The sequence below is a fragment of the Atractosteus spatula genome, chromosome 12 (assembly GCF_055471065.1).
Source record: "Atractosteus spatula isolate fAtrSpa1 chromosome 12, fAtrSpa1.hap1, whole genome shotgun sequence".
Taxonomy (NCBI): Eukaryota; Metazoa; Chordata; class Actinopteri; order Semionotiformes; family Lepisosteidae; genus Atractosteus; species Atractosteus spatula.
The window spans coordinates 19,138,279-19,155,313 of record NC_142717.1 but is presented as its reverse complement, the minus strand read 5'-3'; the positions used below and the strand labels follow the sequence as shown (position 1 = coordinate 19,155,313).

Here is a 17,035-nt window from a genome sequence, read left to right as displayed (position 1 = left end):
CACTTAATACAATAACAATAACAATTTAAACAATGAGTATGGTACCAGTGTGACAGTACCCATATCTGTTAAAAACTGGGCAAAAGTACACAAAAAGAGCAAACAGTGCAAAATAATACAGCGTTATCAAATAGTACAACTCAATCAAGTACAGTTTTATGTTCACGTTCGGCTTACATTCAATTGCCTGGAGGTATGCTGTATGTAGCGGTATAGGAGTACAGTCGTTGTGTGGTACAGGAAGAAGTGAGGAGAGATCATAGTTTGGTGGGTGGGAGTGGGGGGGTCACCAGTTTGATGGGTCTGGGGAAAAAGCTATTTCGGAAACTTGTTGTGTGTGACTGGATTGTCCGGAACCTTCTACCAGATGGTTCTACCAGATTTTTTCAGACACTTAGTGTTGTAGATTTGCTGGATGGATGGTAAGGCATTCCTGATGATCTGTTGGTCAGTTTTGACCACCCGCTGCAGGGCCTTGTGGTAAGATGTGGTGCAGTTGCTGTACCAGACTGTGATGCAGCTGGTCAGTATGCTCTCCACCATACATCTGTAGAAGTTGGTGAGGATCCGTGGATGCAGACGTATTTTCTTCACCCTTCTCAGAAAGTACAGCCACTGTTGTGCTTTCTTGCTGAGACTGGAGGTGTTGAGTTCCCATGTAAGGTCCTCAGTGATGTGAACACCTAGGAATCTGAAGTTGTTCACCATCTCCACTGCAGTCCCTTCAATGTAGAGGGGGGAGTGGACTTTTCCTTGTCTCCTGAAGTCAACGATCAGCTCTTTAGTTTTGCTGATGTTGAGACATAGGTTGTCTCACATGCCCTCACCTTTCTTGATCTGTCAGGCACCTCCTCCTTTGCCAGCAGCCATATCACCCTGCAAGTCACAACTGGCAACCCACTGAAACTAAGCAGGTGTGAGCCTAGTCAGTACCTGGTTGGGAGACCTCCTGGGAAAACTAAGGTTGCTGCTGGAAGAGGTGTAAGGCACTCATCCTGCGGTCTGTGTGGGTTTAATGCCCCAGTATAGTAATGGGGACACTATACTGTAAAAAGGTGCGTCCTTCGGATGAGACATAAAACTGAGGTTCTGACTCTCTGTGGTCATTAAAAATCCCAGGATGTTTCTTAAAAAGAGTAGGGGTATTGCCCCCTGTTATGGCCAAATTTCCCATTGGCCTTTACTGATCATGGCCTCCTAATAATCCCCATCTCTGAATTAGCTTCATCACTCTGCTCTTAGAAGTAATCCCCACATTTTCATAGAAGTAATGGCATTTTCAAGTTCTGTCAGCCACAGTGGCATTTAGCCAGTCGTGTTCCTCTCATGCATACATAGCCCCGAATATAAAGTAACAGCTCCTCTCTAGGGAGCTAAAGGACCCTACCTGCTCTACCCTGAGTAAGTGACTTTACTGGGCACCTCAGAGTCCTGGTCCGGAGATATTCTGCTTTTCTGGTCACATGTGTGTCACCTTCTCTGGCAGCTCTCTTTGGATATCCTGAGTCTTATAACAGGTAAGAATGCCCATCTGCTCCAGATATTTTTTTAATTTTTACTATTTTCCTGTGGCTGCCTAAGGTCCAATCCAAGAGGGAACAGTGATTCTTAAATATGTTCTCTCTCGTTATGTCACAGGTTGCATAAAAAGTTATTTAATGATTAAACAACCTTCTTTGTATTAAAAAGTAATAAATCCTTACGCTTATATAGAACTTTTCTGGACACTCCACTCAAAGTGCTTTACAGGTAATGAGGGCTCCCCTCCACCACAACCAACGTGTAGCCCCCACCAGAAGATCTGACAGCAGCCACAGTGCGCCAGTACACTCACCACACACCAGCTATCAGTGGAGAAGAGAAAAAAAGTGATGAAACAAATTAATTAGTTTATGAACATTTGACTTTTCTGTGTCTAAACACACACAGGCCGGCATCATGAAACCTGCTTGCTTATAATGTCCTCCAAAGAAGGTCAGGTTAATCATACTTAATTAATGTAGAGTACAACATTGAACATTGTTGACTGATTGGTTTGCATGAGTACTGTATAGGTTCAATAAGATTTCTCTGGATCAGTTTTATTGCACAAAAGAAATAATGTACAGTAAAAACACAGCAATAGATTAAATAATGCTTCTTTTATGCAATCTCATAAGTTGCCCTTTCTTAATGAGATCTGTGTCTTTTTCTCTGGACACAAGGGAATAATCGTGATAAGATTAAACTAGAAAAGTGGGAGCTAAAATCAATTGAATTCAACCTAGTTACTATTTCTGGGCCTTGACTTTCAGCTCCTCTCTCTCACTGGAGTGAATCACATCACCTTGTCTGAGACACACAACACAATTGTGTTAAAACAATGCCTAAAGTTTTTTCTGCAATGATATTAGAAGGAAAAGAATGGCTTGCAGGAACAAACAACTTGGGACATCAAAGCCTAAAGAAATACTCAATTTATGTTCTACCTCCTAGCTTTTTTAATTGGTACAGTTTAATGTTTGTTTTCTGTGTTCTTTGCTGCTGCTAATTAAAAAAGAGCTAACAACCAGTAGAATTTTGGAGTCAGAGTTTATCCCCCTTGCATGAATAAATGTTGACATGGATGGTAAACCCACTGTTTGGATGCATAAACCAACAATGCTCCAAACTTACAAATCAGATGTTTCAAATTCGATTAAACATTCTATAGCCCTTCACTGTGTCTGAAACATAAAAAAACATTAAAAACAGAAAGAAAAATGCACACCAGAAATAAGAGGGAGTCATGACCCTTTAAATTTTTCTACCGTTTTACTGTCAGATACGTTCTACTATATTACCAAGCACTGTGTACCATAAGTTTTAACCATAAAAAGCTACCACATACGTCTTGTCATCATCCCTAATTTATACTGTACATCATTCACTTTCACATCTATCCCCTGTCCCTTGTTCACAAGTGAAATTAACTGTAGTTTATTTTGTTGGACTGTTTCTTATAATCCTTCTTTGTAAAAGGGATTAAAAAAACTGTTTATTTACCATGTGGGTACTCCTTCCTTTTTTCTGGCTGGTAAGATCATACTCTAATGATAAGATGTTATATCTCTAGAAATGGAACAATCCTGTGCTAGTGTAACCTTAAGAAGAACATGACACCCTTGAATGCCGCTGGTGGTTGTATCCACTCCTCCACACACAGCTAGGCAGGGTGAATCTGGAGACGCTTATCACTCTTTTTCTCACAAAGAGGTTATGAAACTTGTATATTAGTGGGGAAACAGTTAGGGTGGTGGAAGTTGCACTTTTTTTTCACAAAGTGAAGAAAGCACTGTGCAGCTTTTCATTTCACTCAGGCAGAAACTGAGAGGCAGTGCATATTATCTCAAGAAATTGCCTGGAGGAATTGGGCAACACTGATTAAATTTAACAGTACAGTGAGCAGCTCAGAAACAGCAAGTTGACAAAAAAGTGGTCATTATGACAGAGATCACTGAAGATGACCTAAATGCCCTGATGCTGGAGGAATCTGAAGACGTCTTCTTTGAAGGTATTTTAGCCTAACTATTGTTACTAAATAGAGGGAAAGTATGGCATTGTCTATGTGCACTAATGCATTGCAGGTCATGCAGACAGCGCTGCTTGAAGTTGAGCCCTTTATGGATGTAAATGAGATATTTTTTTGTTAGAAGGTCCAAGAAAATAGGGGCTGCTATAGTAGCACTATGGTAGGTTTTTGTCTAACAATAGTAAATTATTTGTATTAATTTTTAATTCTAGTTTTTATTAGGATTATTATTTATTGATAATTAATGTGTTGCTTAGACAATTCCACACTCCCATATTGCATGTGGACTGATTTAGCAGACAGCTAGATTGCACAGTGCTGAATTTCATTTTTGTCTTGAAAAGCACACATTTAGTCTGAGCATAAAGCCACAATTATTGATTTTTGTCATTGGTATTTTGTTTTTTACACTTTACAGAAATAATAAAGATTTGTTTTTTTGTGTGGGTGTTCCTTTATAAGCCACACATTTCTAAACCAAGAAACCATGGTACAGAAGGAATTTCTGTGGTTTGGTTTTTCATTGTGCTTTACAAAAATAAAACTGTGAGTTAGGATATATACACTAGGCCATCTGACCTATTTTGTTTGCTCCATTGGTATGTCATGATTTTTCCAAGAAGTCCAGGTTTTATTAAGTCAGTTTCTTTGCTCTGAGATTTAAGGTTTTCAGTTTACAGTTTTTCAGTTTTCAATTTAAGATTCCTCTTTACTGTAGTTTGTAAGGGTCTGCATGCCTATACAGCTCCAAAGAAGCTTATAGTTTTAGCTAAAGAACATTTCTATTATGCACAAATCTCAATTCCCAGGCTGATTTACTATTAGACATAATCACCTTTTTTAATACAGTGTTGGATTTACTACATTTGAAGCCTTCAGTTGTGGTCTAGGTCTCAACAAGTTCTATGGATTAGGTTTCTAAAGCTTGGGCATTTTACATAAACACCAAGATACGAGAGAAAATGTATTACTGACCTTTATCATGGACTTTTACCTATTAAGACACACTTTTACATTCTTCGGAGGCGCACAGTCATGGTGTCACAATTTTCACAGCAGTTGCATAATAGCTACACAAAAGAGCTATTCAGATTTGAAAGACCATATCAAAAATAGTTTTTAGTTTTACATAGCCTAGGTTTGTATAATGGAATGGGAGACTTAAAATGAATGGTTATGTTTAAAGTTTCATATGACAGAACATAGTTTGTACAAAACATAGCTAGAGGGAAAATGTCACATTATGTTTGTGCATTAACTTTTCATATGGACCTCAAGTCATCTGGAAAATCGTCAATGCCTTTTTAATAAAAATCTCTCTACTAGGATAAAGAAGCTCATAGCAGTTTACCAGAGTAAATATGTAAACCTACTTTGCATTTCTGCTGCTATTTCTCAAATAGCCATGTTGTAACAAGGCAACAGGTTAAGGTTTATTCTATGCTGAAACCTGAAGAAGGCTCCACAGCTGAAATGTTGTGCGTCTTTCTTTTCCTTTCAGCATGGAATAAACCTTTAACTGTTCCTTTGCAGCTTATGCATGTTGATGCAGCTGCCTACTGTTGTAACAAGGCCTATAATATAAAACTACCATCTCAAGTTATGCAGTAAATATATATAGTGGTTGCTCTTGCATAAATCTATTTATGGTATTGCAATATACAGAATATTATTCCCCCAAAACTGATGTCATGCTCTTAAAACAAGTCTGGTTTTCATCTAGACACTTGTAATGTTCATTTTTGTCTAGCCCATCCTCTGCTGAGAGGTTGATTCAAGAGTCTCCATGTTTCCTTAGTGATGTTCATCTACAGTTTCCTGCAATAAAAATGTTCTTTGATGTTTGTTGCTTGGTACGTTGTTGATGTACCTGTTATTTTTTATATTATTTTCAAAGCTACAGTTGAATTTTTTCCTCCTTAACGATTCTGCCTTGTCTTCTAAAGCCAAGATCATTGGGAAATGCAGTGGAATCAAAGCAGGGAAGACATGCTGTTTGATCCTGACAGAAGCATACAGTAGGCTTAGCCATGTTATAGTATTACATTACATTCTATGACCCTTGCCTCACCCTTTGAGGTGCCCCTGCTCTCAGAGTAACTTACCAATGCCTAGTGTGTCTGAGTGGCAGCAACCTTTTAAATGGAGTTAGTGCTGCTACCACTTGGGGTCAAACAATGACTAAAAACAGGTGGAGTGTGGGGGAGGAGGAGAATGTGCACTCACAGAGAGTTTCAGTGTGAGATAATATAAAAACAGTCTGTGACTAGTAGATAAGTTTAAAGGGTCTGTATTGTGTGTGTAGTAAGGTGGAAAGAAATGTCTCATGTGAATGTGGCTGTCTTTAGAGGAGTTTCTTGAATTGTGTTTCCTGGATTAGGTATCAGGCTTTCTTGGACTATAGCTTTCCTTAATTTCTGAGATGAACTGGCAAAACTGCATTAGCACAGTTCCCTGCTTCCTCTTTACCTACAGTGTTGTACAACATTTGGCAATATTTTGTATATTTTTCTGGATGGGTGATGGACCACCATGGCGATGGACCTGTACTTGTTGGAAAAATAACAGCATCTCACAAAGAATGTGTGCAATAGGAAAAGCAACTTGCACTGAAACTAAAGACACAGGATACACTGTACTTTTAAAAGATTATTTAAGAAAATAACTATCTAATGTGTGGATGTGTTAGCATCTCAGTCTTTTGACACCTTCAGATCATTTCCTTAATTATGGTCTTTGGCAGTGATCACATGCAACAGGCTTCTTGACTTATCAGCTGTTTACTGTGAATCGGAAGAAGCAAGATGAGTTTAAAAATAAATTGTTAAGACTTGGGTGTAGCTCAGCTGCTTCACCACAAAGAGGAAATATAAAAGGAAAAACTCTCAAATCAGTTTAGTCACAGTAGGAGAGATGCTCTTTTGAAAAAATCAAATGCAGGAACTTATCAAATGCTCTATTTTTAAAACATATCATGACGTAAAGAAATGGTGTTATTACTTTTGAAATGTGCAAAATATTTAAAATTGTTAAGAAACGGTTTAATATATTAGCATATATTATACATTAATATTGCTGGCAAGCACCTCCGCCTTTGCCAGCAGCTATATCACCCTGCAGCTCACAACTGGCAACCCACTGAAGCTAAGTAGGTGTGAGCCTGGTCGGTACCTGGATGGAAGACCTCCTGGGAAAGCTAAGGCTGCTACTGGAAGAGGTGTTAGGTGCTCACCCTGCGGTCTGTATGGGTCCTAATGTCCCAGTACAGTGACGGGAACACTATACTGTAAAAAGGCACCGTCCTTCAAATGAGATGTAAAACCGAGGACCTGACTCCCTGTGGTCAATAAAAATCCCAGGGCATTTCTCAAAAAGTGTAAGGATGTTATCCCAACATCCTGGCAAAATTTCCCCCTGGCCCTTACCATTAATTGCTTCCTTGTAATCCTCATCTATGAATTGGCTTCATCGTTCTGTCCTCCTCCCTACTGATAGCTGATGTGTTGTGTGCACTATGGCTGTTGTCGCATCATCCAGGTTGGGTGCTTCACATTGGTGGTGGTGAAGGGGAGTCCCCATTACCTGTAAAGCACTTTGATTGGAATGTCCAAAAAACAGCTATATAGGTGTAAACAATTATTATTATATAAGCAAATAAACACTATCCTCTTTATATGAAAACAGCTTGTCTGTTTTACTAGTGTATTGTAGACAAAACTTTAAAAAAGCTCAAATGTCCTAAAGGAACAAGCTCATATACAGTATCTACTGTATCTATCATCAGAAAGCCACTTCCTGGTGAGTTTAAAGCCAAACTGGGGCATATCACAGAAGCACAGAACACAAGTGGGGATATCACTGCATGTCAAAAACACATGTACTAACATAGGGGCAATTTAGAGACACCAATTAACCTATCTAGTATTGAACCAAATCTGGTTGGAAGAACAATATCTTTTAGTTTATCAGGCCATAACAATTCAAAGACAAATACATGAAACGTAAACATTCAAAGGCTCCCAGGGACATGTTCCAGGTCTCTGGGGCTGTCGAGAGTCAATCAAGGTTTATGCTAAGACCATTTAAATGTACACAACCAGGTTAGTCTCTCCCAGTATTGTTTATTTGCTGTTGTGTTTTTTAATCACCGAGTTGGAAAATGTAAACCAAAATCTCACTTCACCTCACACATGTAATAGAAGTATTGAAAAGTGTTTGGTTGAGCCTCATTTCCCCAAACAGATCTCCTTTTCCCTTGTTGTCCCCTTTTAAACTCTTATCTACCATTTAAAAAATCAAAGGGGACACATGCCACTGTGTTGACAAAGTGTGTTTCTCACCACAGCTGTCTGCTGGATTTAAACAAGCTGTCAGTTTGTCTGTCAGTGGGGCACAATAATTTCCTTGTGAGCATGCAGCATTGCATGTCTATTTCATAGTCTATGGATGTAATCTGTCACCGTGCTTGCATTGAACTTCACTGAATGGAGTCACCTGCCACACTCATGGTTATTCAGTTCATTGTGCACAGTAAGATCTCTTCATGTCTCAAAACAGTGACTCTTTTGGAGGAGCGCAGCCACCGATGGTTGACCTTGTATTTGCTTTCTTAAATTAGAGAAATTGTCTGAGTTGTGAAAAAGTGGATGAGATGGTTTGGAAAGACACAGATGACAGAAAAGAATGAAGATTCAACAGCACAGGGACTTATAAAACCTGCTTAGAGTTACAGAAAAGGGCTGTAAAAACAATTACCATGATTATTCTTTCCTTTCAGGTATTACCATTTTAAATATATGTTTATTTACTTTGCAGAACTGTTTTCATGTCTCAATGCACATAAATATTTATGCTATGAATAAGAAGAATATATATAAGTATTGCCATCTTTATCTTTTATTGCATAATTCACCGAAAATGTTTTTGTGCATTTTGTAAACTAACCTAACATTCGGATGATTAGACACTTAAACAGTGTCACTGAAAATATTTGAACTGATAACATTATTTTAACAAATAATGTTTATCATGGGTGACACGGTGGTACAGCAGTTTGAAAATAAGTAGATGTTTATTGCACATTTGAATGAATAGTCTTGTTTCTAGAAACAGGCTCCCAATACACACTGTATGTCTGAAATGGTATAATGTTATAATTTAATAGATAATCAACACGTAAATGTAAATGTGAAGTGTAGTTTAGGACCCTGTGCAGACGGTATAATCTGGAAGTAAGTGGACAACAGGGAAAAGATGTAGAGGATCAGGATGTGTTGACAGACGAGGGGGCATGACGGCAGTGATCCGGTGCTCGGGGGGTGTGGCAAAGGCAAACAAATCCAGACAGTCCAAAGGGGGAATCCAGGGCGAAGTCCAGAGTCCAGGAACTGGGGGATCCATCCATGACAGACAAAGTTAAAATCCGGAACAGGAACAAGGAGTAAAAACAGGGTAACGAGGCCAGGGGCTCCGAGCAGATGGCCAGGACGTCGTGAGGAAGCCTATGCCGTCGGGTCTCTCCTGGACCCGCTGGTAGGCGGGCTTCCGGGCGTCCATCTTCCAATGCTGAGCCAGGAATAGCGGGAGCGCCAGGCTTAAATAGTGGTAGGCTAAACAGGGGGCAGGTGCACTTAATGAACTAAAATACGAAAGGGTCAGAGTGCCCTTAAGAGAAGGAATGACGATCGTGAAAGTAAAACAACACTCCAGAAAATTTGGAAAGCAAATCTGTTTTTCTAAATATTTTTTCTTTTCAATCCCTCTTTAACTTCTGTCTCTGACTCAAAGGCACATGGTCTTGAGGGACCTGTGCCCAATAACCTAATAAGAAACTGTGTTAGTCTTTCCTGAGAAGTGGAACTGACTTGAGGCATATGACTACAGCTAGGTATACTGCCAGACAAGGTGCCTGAAAGCTGTGAATTACAGTAGATTTGGGACAAGCCTGAGGGCACACCTTATGATTTTCAGAGCACTCTCGGTTTCTGTGAAATCTAAAGTCATTTTTCCCAAAAACAAACAACTGACAATTAAATATATGTATTAGAAATCAATCCCAAAACACCAGTCTCTCTTTAGTTTAAACAATTTAAAAATAAACACCAAAACTCTTATGAAAATGAAACAACAAAATTCACAAAAATAAACTATATACCTGGAATATATGTGTGCTGATGGAAACAACACAATGGACATTATTGGCTCATACTTAGACCTTATACTGAATAGATTTTATATTAAAAGCTTTTTTTATTAAAACATCCTCTATTAACCAAATGAAAGATTTCTAAACAACTCAGAAAATTCAGATTGACAGCATCATAGATTTCTGAGATCACTGCACTGGGGAGCTGATCTTAGTGCAACATTTTGCATTAACATTTTGCCAGCAGCCATATAACTCTGCAACTCACAACTAAGCAGGTGTGAGCCTGATCAGTACCTGGATGGGAGACCTCCTGGGAAAAACTAAGGTTGCTGCTGGAAGAGGTGTTAGTGGGGCCAGCAGGGAGCACTCACCCTGTGCTGTGGTCCATGTGGGTCCTAATGCCCAAGTATAATGACGGGGACACTATACTGTAAACAGGCGCCGTCCTTCGGATGAGACGTAAAACCGAGGTCCTGACTCTCTGTGGTCATTAAAAATCCCAGGGTGTTTCTTGAAAAGAGTAGGGGTGTAAACCCGGTGTCCCGGCCAAATTTCCCATTGCCCTTACCAATCATGGCCTCCTAATAATCCCCATCTATGAATTGGCTTCATTACTCTGCTCTCCTCCCTACTGATAGCTGATGTGTGGTGAGCATTCTGGCACACTATGGCTGCTGTCGCATCATCCAGGTGGATGCTGCACATTGGTGGTGGTGGAGGAGAGTCCCCATTACCTGTAAAGCTCTTTGAGTGGAGTGTCCAGAAAAGTGCTATATAAGTGTAAGTAATTATTATTGTTATTATTATTATTATTATTATTAACATTTTCCTATAAGCAACTAAAAGACAATTGTTTGAGGAAGGCTGGGAATCACAAAATTATGCTTCAGCAATAGATGTTTTCTTTTAAAGCCCTTCCACCTGCCTCTCATATATTTAAACCTATTTTTAAATTTTGTTTTAAATTCCAGTGCCTCACAAATAACAGCATGTATCAACATTTCATGTTGTGAATTACTGTTACATTGTCTGCAAGTTGGAAAGGAAAGACCACTACTGCTTGACAAGAATCTGTCTTCAGGAGGGAGTTTTTTCAGGAAAGAACACCCTTGTTAGCTGAAGCCCTGTTAAAGCAGGGTCTATAACAAATGCTGGAACCTGTATGAACAGTAGGCAAAACCAAGATCCAGTTTCACAAATCCATTTATTGTGGTGATCTTGTCTAGATATGACTTGCGTTGTTTCTAAGAAACATAATCTGCTGCTGGGCCTGCTAACGAGTCAAACATACAACATTTCAGTGGAATGGCCCTCATGAAAGTGATTAATGGTTAAAAAAAGGAAAGTGGTGACAAGAAGGGTTTATTTTCAGGGCTAAAATAGTCATCCAAGGCATCGGCACGTTTAGGTTCATGCTGATGTTAAGTATCAGCCTTCTAGGATGCAAGCCACAGAGCTGCAGTATTGGTTGTTTTTGTTATGGTGACATGTGCTAATTGATTTGATTAAATATTTTTAGCCATTGTCTGCCTGGAATTTCCTCCCCTTAAACATTTTGTTATATCTCTGCAGCAGAACATAGCAAGAGCCTGGTTCAGGTCTTAAATTAAAGCTAACGCCCTTGGCTTTGAGTGTGAATAGTCATATGTCTTTTATTTCAGAATGTGTCCACTCAGCAGACAAAAATATGAAAAACAGCAGGTGGAAATTTTGTTTTGGTCTTCAGAGGTTTTAGAATTTTAGAATTCTAGGCCTGTCAGGTAGCTGAAAATGCTGTGTAGGCCTTGTCCTAGATGTCTACTAGCTTGGATAAAAATCTGGGACAAATTGATCAATTTGAAAAAAAATCTATATAATGTTTTGTGAAGACTGGACCTGGAATGAAATTTCTCGCATCCCAAAATAAATCATAAAAAATATTGAAAGTAATAACAATAAAAGCCATTGCAAATTGCTATAAAAACCTTTAGACATGACTAGAGAGCCTTTTTCTGCTGTTAGACATTGAAAAAAAACCTCAGAGTTGCCTTCTGGTGTGAAAAAAGGACCACTGATAAGAAACTGATTGATTACCCCCTCTGAATCAATGATTGACAGCTGTAGAAGGCAGGTAGAATGCAGCGTGAGGCTTCTAGAGGAGGTCTCACCCCCTAAGGGCTCTGAATGGCTGAAAATACAATGAATGAAGCATTTTTTACCAATCAGATAACCTTATTTCTGGCGGTCAAGTTTCAAATATCTATTCCAAAGCCAATAATGTTCAGTTTCCTCTAGGTCTGGAGGTGGGTTAGTCTAGCCTTTTGTGGATATATATCATGCTTCAGAATAAGGTAAAAACATGGGATATTTTCTTTTTTTTGCTGTTTTTTGCTTTTGCGGTCATGTTTTGCTGGCTTATTGATTACCTTATCAATGCACTTTGGAAGTTTGGAAGTGCATCATCAGATAAAAAGTGTCTTTGTGATTGATTGTCTTGGTGTTTTTTAGTTCTGAAAATGGTTTGTTAAAGCTCCAGTTGTCCTTTTTCAATTGATAACAGGTTTTGTGGTTTTGTTGGTAAAAAATGATTAAATATGACGCAGGACTCAAAAGTAAATATTGACTTACACTGTGGTCCCTTGCGACTACACGGAGCACAAGCATAGTTTGATTAAATTACCTTTTTTTTCAGTTCTGAAAAAGGTTTTGTGAATCTTTAGTTTAACCTTTTTTGATTGATAAAAGGTTTTCTGTAAAGGTTTTGTGGTTTAGTCGATGTAAAACGATGAAGTGAGATATTCCTCTTAAGTCAATATTTTCTTAGACCGTCATCACAATGTTAAGATGTTTTAAACTACATGAGTACACATACTAATACACTTCTGATTGATTTTACTTATTTAAAGGAGGGGACAAAGAGGGTCGAAGGGGGATGTTCTGATTTTGGGTATACGCGCTATGGCAGGAACCTACCTACTGTGTAAAACGCGTCTACTGTACTTAAATCCCTCTTGTGAAGGTGACAAATTCTTCAGACTCAGGTACTGTCAGGCATTCCACATGCACTCACACTGACACGCATTCCACACGCTCTCACAAATGCTGTCACATTCCCACATGCACCCATTTAAACAGGCGCTCATGCTGCAACTAATCTTCCTTTCGCCTTTCACTCCCGTCACTGCTTTAACCCTCCTCTTTTCCCTTACCATCGCTTACTATTTCAGATTCTCCCTGGAGCTCCCTAGTGCGCGTACCCTCCTTCAAAAGCTTGTTCTCTTCCTTACTTCCTGACTCCCGCTAGATTCTGATCACATTTCTGCCTTTGCATTTTTGGATTGGTTGCCTCGCTATATTGTCTCTGCCTGGTCTTGTCTATTTCCTGCCCTTTGGATTTAGGATATTAGGACTTGTTTCTTTTTTGGTAGCCTTTTCTATTTGGACTTCCTGCTACTGCTCAGAGAATAAGCCTACTTGAGCCCTGCACAGGGTCCTTATTTTCTGCATTCATAATTGCTAACAGGTACATGATCTAATCTTGTTTAACTGTCTTTGCACTGCCTAAGACATCATACATACAATCATACAATCCTTCTAAATCAATGAGAGGCCTGAGTTGTTATCTCTGTGATTGTTCTTAGTCGGATTAGGTCCTATCTGTCTGATAAATAGCAATTTGTGACAAAAGGACATAAAGCCTCTGACACCTCTTTGGTTACTCTTGTCCCACAAGGCTCAGTTCTAGCACCTCTTTGATACTGCACCTACATTTTATTATTTGCACAGATAATTTGTTGCCACAGTATTAACATTCACCCTTATGATGGTGACACTCAGATTTAGTTACATACAAAGTCTGACACTGATCTAGGTGTTTGTTCTAACAAGCTATAAATCAAATATAAAAATTTAGATTCAACAACTATTTAAAGTTTAATAATGATGAGACATAAATTATGCTACTGAAGCCTTCATACAATTTATGAAAGATACATTTCTTTAGCATGGTCATAGAAGGTTTGGAGGTTAGGTCAGGTACTCTGGTAATGTGTTAATTTCCCTGTCTATGATCCAGTAAGATACTGAGAAACTGATTCATACTGTAGTGTTCTGTGGATTAGGTTACTGTAATGCACTGCTTCCTGGCATCCCTAAGCATACTAACAACAGTCTTTAGTATGCTCAAATTTCGGCTTCTCGATTTATAACTAGATCTATATGCTGAAAGCATATCACTTCTGTTTTGGCCTCCCTGATTGTCATACTGTAAATATTGGAACTAATTGTAAAATTAACAAGGTCCTAAATGATCCAGCTAAATAAAACCGCAAAGGCTTACAGATTTATTGCACTCCACCCTGACTGCTCAGCTCACTGTATTCTGGTTTGCAGTGTGTCCCATGATGAGGCACCATACTTTGAATTAAAGGGTTGTCTGCAGTTCTGCCCTTCATAACTTATTCTCAGCTGTGTTATGCTCTTCCTGAGGCTGTATTTCTAAATTTGTATTATAACTGAACATGATTTTATTTTCAGTGTTATCACATTTTGCTTATATATTGATCTTTTAATAGTGCTTATCAGTGTAACTGAATCTTCCACATCTTGCATTTACATAGATAACAGCTGAGGCATCTGAGGCATTAAGTCACCAGGAAATATATGCACTTACTGTATATTGCTCATGATTTGATCTTCTTTAGGAATAAGATAATAAAGAAGAAATTAAACTAGAACACTTATGGAACAGAAATAAAAATGTTGTTGCATGTCCATTGAGGAAACCCTCAAGAACATTTTTTCATTCCATACATACCATAGGATATTTACCATAATGTTTCAACTTCACCATGGTTTTAAGATGGTTTTCTGTATTATATTAGGACCATTTCTACTTAGACTATATTATGACTGAATAAATATACTGTATGGAAGAAGACATTTAATGTAGACTTGTTCAGGGTGTTGCGTAGAGGTAATAATAACATAAAATATGCATAAATATAGAAATGGAAACACCGAACTTGGAGAGAATGCATATTAGAAAGTCTTTTTGATGCTGGGGAAGAAATAAAAAATACAATGTCAGAACATACAATTAACAAATAAAATGAAGAAAAAGGAATGTTGTGTTAAAAGTGTATGACTACAAGGGGACCTCATTCAAGTATTCAAAACCTTCAGGGGTCTTCAGCTGTAATGACTGAGCACCATGACAGCATAGTTTACACTGGTCGATTATGGTAAACACAGTGATGACATTCTGAAACCATAGAAACTTACAGAAAAAGCCATGAAATCCCACAGTAAAGGTGCATAAGTACAGTAATATGTTCACCATGTAAATAATTGAATTGTCAGTGTCATTGTTTTATTCAAGAGTCCAGGGAATCCTGGGATCCTCAACAACTTTCCACTCCAAGTCCAGTGAGCCTTCCTGGAAGAAGAATGTGGGGAAGGCATGTATATGAATTTGGGGGACTGAATCTGAGAAAGTGTCCCCACAAAGGCAGTAACCCCTGATACATGCAAGTATGACTTCCTAATTTGTCCTACACCATATCAGATGAATCTAGGGAACATGATATGCCAAGTCAGTTATATTATAGGTAAAGGATCTCAGCAGGGTGAATTTTTGGGTGTAATAAAGGAATCCACATTCTGGACAGTTAAAAATTAATCCAAAGGCTGACAGGCAGGGAGGTCATAAGTGCCTTCCTCCACCCCCCCCAATCTATAGCCTACTGTCAGGGTGATGTCAGAGTGGTGCAGGGTTTTACTTCATAGTATGGAGATTGCTGGTTGACATCTGGGCTTTGCCACAGGTTACCTCTGCTCTGGAGCTCCTGGGAGGTGGAACACCTACCAGTGGTTAAGTAGAAAGGAGGCAGCTGGAAAACCCTTGCTTGTGGGTCTAGGACTTGCGAGGCTTTGGTGTTACCAAGGAAAGACAGTTTCAGAGACTGTCTGTAATATTATAACTTTAGTAGTACATTGAATTACTCAAGTACAGTAAGTAACTGCGTCTCCTATGAGCTTCTGTAGGTGTTATCTGAATTAAGTAGTAACCGACTTTTCTAAATAAATGGACCTGAAAGTAAGAAAGTAATTACACTTTTTGTTTGTTTTTGTTAATATATGAAAAGTATGTTTTTCAGGGAGGTTGGTTTGAAAACACTGCTATACCTCTGTTGAAATAATTCAAATATCAGGGCTGTTCTGTCACACCATATTTTGTTCCTGTAATTAAGTGACTTGTTACCTTTTGAGATCTATTCAGTTTACCTCAAGGATAAAAGCCTTGTGTTCATCCCAAAACCTGCACATGCTACAATATGTTTTTTTTTCCTTCTAGAGGAGTGTTTGCAGTTTATGACCTACTTTTGTCTAAGTAGCTAATTTTTCTTTTAACATTTTTTTTATTTAAAAAAAACAGAACCAAAGAGCCATATGCAAAAAAAACAAATAAAAATAATCAGAAATGGGAGATCACGCATAAATACAGGAAAAGTAAACATTAAAAAAATGATTGAAGCGCGAAAAAGCATCTGGCCATGTTGTCACAGCTTTTACTCTAGCAAAATGTAATCTACTAGTACTTCTTTCCTAACAGCAATTTCTTCAGATGAATGCAATTAAGTGTGAGCTAAATTGCATTCTCATTCTCCACCAAACATCAAATACATTTTTTAGCTGTAATCAGACCTCTAAATCTCATAGTTTTCCATCATGAGGTTTCTATGTCAAACAATGGAGAGATGAAATTACAAGGACATGGATGTAAAAATAATGATAAAATAAAGCTTAATTCGAATTTATTTATCTGTGACTGGTTTATTTTGGGAGTAGTTTTCTCAGAAAATTATTCTTACAAAAGAATTATACTACTAGGTTTCCAGTGCACTCATTTAGTTTATTATTACCTTCTGTGCAGCAAGACCATGTAATCATTACTTTAATCATCTTAAAGAAAGATCTGCACTTTTTGAAGTAGAGATAGTTTTGACCACCTATTGACTCCAGAACATCACAATATTTTTGTTGGAGGCTTCTTCCCAGCCCAGTTTTTCTTTCAGCTTCACATGGGCTAATTTATAGATCACATGGTCATTGACATTCTGTTCAATCAATTCCTTCTGGGGGAGCTCCAGTAAAACATTTCTGCATTCAGGAGAAAATGCAACTTTAGTTTGAGCATACTTAGACCAAGCAAACTACAGTACATAGGTTTCTAAAAGGGACTCTAGGAGGTAAAAACAGACTTCATAGATTGATTACTTTTTATGTTTCTGTTTCAGTGTCTTGCTTTCAAAATCACTGATTAACAAGGTAATAAAAGACACTAATTACAAAATTGT

At 38.3% G+C, this 17,035-nt stretch overlaps 1 protein-coding gene across 4 annotated transcripts in view; it reads left to right on the top strand.

The window, feature by feature from the left end:
• Positions 1-17,035, top strand: part of ripor2 (RHO family interacting cell polarization regulator 2) — a 112,231-nt gene that overhangs the window by 37,540 nt on the left and 57,656 nt on the right. The window contains exon 1 of one of the 4 annotated variants that reach the window (XM_088928527.1): positions 3,343-3,532. The exons of the other annotated variants lie outside the window; for them this stretch is intronic. Coding sequence (XP_088784653.1) covers positions 3,463-3,532 — 70 coding nt within the window. The 5' untranslated portion in view covers positions 3,343-3,462. Of the gene's footprint in view, positions 1-3,342; positions 3,533-17,035 lie in introns of those variants that run through there. 4 annotated transcript variants of the gene reach the window in all.